General features: G+C 42.9%; 1 protein-coding gene across 1 annotated transcript in view; it reads right to left on the minus strand.

Annotated features, from left to right (window-relative positions):
* LOC107688136 (SRC kinase signaling inhibitor 1-like) overlaps positions 1-2,235 on the minus strand; it is a 108,094-nt gene that overhangs the window by 44,572 nt on the left and 61,287 nt on the right. The window contains exon 5 of the mRNA XM_016485717.1: positions 545-740. Within this exon, the coding sequence (XP_016341203.1) occupies positions 545-740 (196 nt within the window). The remainder of the gene's footprint in view (positions 1-544; positions 741-2,235) is intronic.

Consider the following 2,235-nt stretch of genomic DNA (forward strand, 5'->3'; position numbering starts at 1 on the left):
GTATAGCACGATTTTCTGCTTCTATTTGGCATAATATTTCTATGCAGAAATTGACTTCGGCATGCAAAAGACTAATAAATTCATAATTAATGGCATGGCTGGTTCAGTCGACAGAAATATGGGACACACAGGCCTATGACAACTGCTGAAATGTTTGCGGGCAAATCTGAGGTCAGTCTGAGCACTCATGGTACTCAGTGCCGTACACCTGCAGGCGCCACTGACTCGGACAGTTGTTGTGATAATAAACACCATAAACAGCAACCGTTCGCGTGTCAGCGCTTAATGAGCATATCCTATATGAAAAGCATTTTAGGGGGCCCTTGGCTTTTGGGGGCCCAAGGCGGTCGCCTACCTTTGCCTAATGGGTAAGTCCGCCCCTGATGCTACTGCTACACCACAGCACTGGCTCTAGTAAACTTGCTAACTTATTCTTGTGTTTATGTGGGCATAAGCGTATTAGTCTTTTGAGTGTCAGGTAAAGAGAGTAATTTACTGAGAGCAGTAGACTGATACTCAGATGAGGCCTGTGTGTATATGTTACCTGGAGAGCGTAGTTTATTCTGGCTTGCAGAGCGGGAGAGTGGGAGGCTCTGACGGAAACGGTTCATGCGGTTGAAGCCCAGCGGCATGTCGGCCTCAGACATGGTCTCCAGAGACTCAGCAGATGCGAAGGACAGTTTAGACGCCTGGTCTGCCAAACCTGACTGAGTGGACTGGGAGTGACATGGACTACGGCTCTAAATGACAGAGAGAGAGAGAGAGAGAGAGAGAGAGAGATTTCCAGCATTTTAAATGGCATGATGTAAACGGCAGACATTACTTACTCACAAGGAGAAACCAAGAGCAAATTCCTCCAACCGGAGTAAACTGCAACTAAACCTCGCAAGTTTATACCCAACAACACTCACAGGATATGACATCACAGCTCCAGCTCAGGGTGAGAAAGTAAGGCAGATTAAAAAGTACCTAATTCTCTGTTTGTGTAATGATGGGAAAAACAGCAACATACTGATAGGAAAATCACTCACAAGACAAACAAGTCTCTATGGATGTGTCTCTACAATCAGACTGAGACGCTAACAATTATACAGAACAAACCAGTCTGCCTCACTATAACATATATAGTAACGGTGAAACGCACATCTGTGGATTTCTTGTCAGATGTTTCTCTGTCATTGCGGTTGTTGTTTTGTAGTATTTAATGAAGAGGATTCACACAACCACATCCTGGTGTGCTTCACAAGCTCAGAGGCACCTGTAATGAGCTCCCAGGGTGCAATGGGGAAAGACTGGCAAGCTGGTTTGCCGAGCAGGACACAACCACAGAGCAGCATCACCATACATCAAATCAATTATCCTCTATACTGCCAAAAAATCTTCTAAATCTTTTTTTTAAATTCTGAACATTTAAAACTAGACAAATTTACTTGAAAAGCACATTTGTGTAACAAATCAACCCTCTACATTGCGAGTAAATCACTCGCATATGCGACTAAATCTTCACTCTGGGCGACTAAATGAGGTCTAATATTAGCCAATGGCTAATAAATTCTCAGATTTTACTCGCCAGTGTGTGAGTTGGAGGCTGAGTATAAGTTTAGCCTAGATATATTTACACTCGCCGAACACTCTGACTGAGCGTTTCAGAGTTTCGCTCTCCGTCAAGCGATCTGTGCTATTTTTCAATTAATCTCGATGGATGCGCAGTGTACCTGTATTTGACGTACCGTAAACTCTAGTGTGAAGGCGCACGACTTGCTGTTGTGTGCTGGGAGCACTGTTTCTCACACACACGCAAAGAAAGAGAGAGAGAGAGAGAGAGAGCGAGAGAGTCACATTGTATGGAGCTGACGCGCTACATGTAAATGATATTCTTTGTTGTATTTTTCTGTAAAAATAACAGTTCATTTAGAATTATTCAGCTTTTAAGAATAAGCATAAGATATGCCGGTTTCTCCAGTAGTGGGCGGAGCTAATGCGCAAACGACTGGCACTCATTTATTATTATCCCTCTTTTGAGTTCAGCAAATCAGTTCATGCGAACGCAGACACCGTGATTAATATTCATGAACCCAGCGGCTCATTACTCCTTAGTGCGTTTTATATTGTTATTAGTAGTAGTAGTTTTTTTTTTTACAGAAACACTGCATGACCAACAATATCTTAAAGGGATAGTTCACCCAAAAATGAAAATTTGATGTTTATCTGCTTACCCCCAGGGCATCCAAGATG

This window comes from Sinocyclocheilus anshuiensis, unplaced genomic scaffold, assembly GCF_001515605.1.
Source record: "Sinocyclocheilus anshuiensis isolate Anshui unplaced genomic scaffold, SAMN03320099.WGS_v1.1 scaffold249, whole genome shotgun sequence".
NCBI lineage: Eukaryota > Metazoa > Chordata > Actinopteri > Cypriniformes > Cyprinidae > Sinocyclocheilus > Sinocyclocheilus anshuiensis.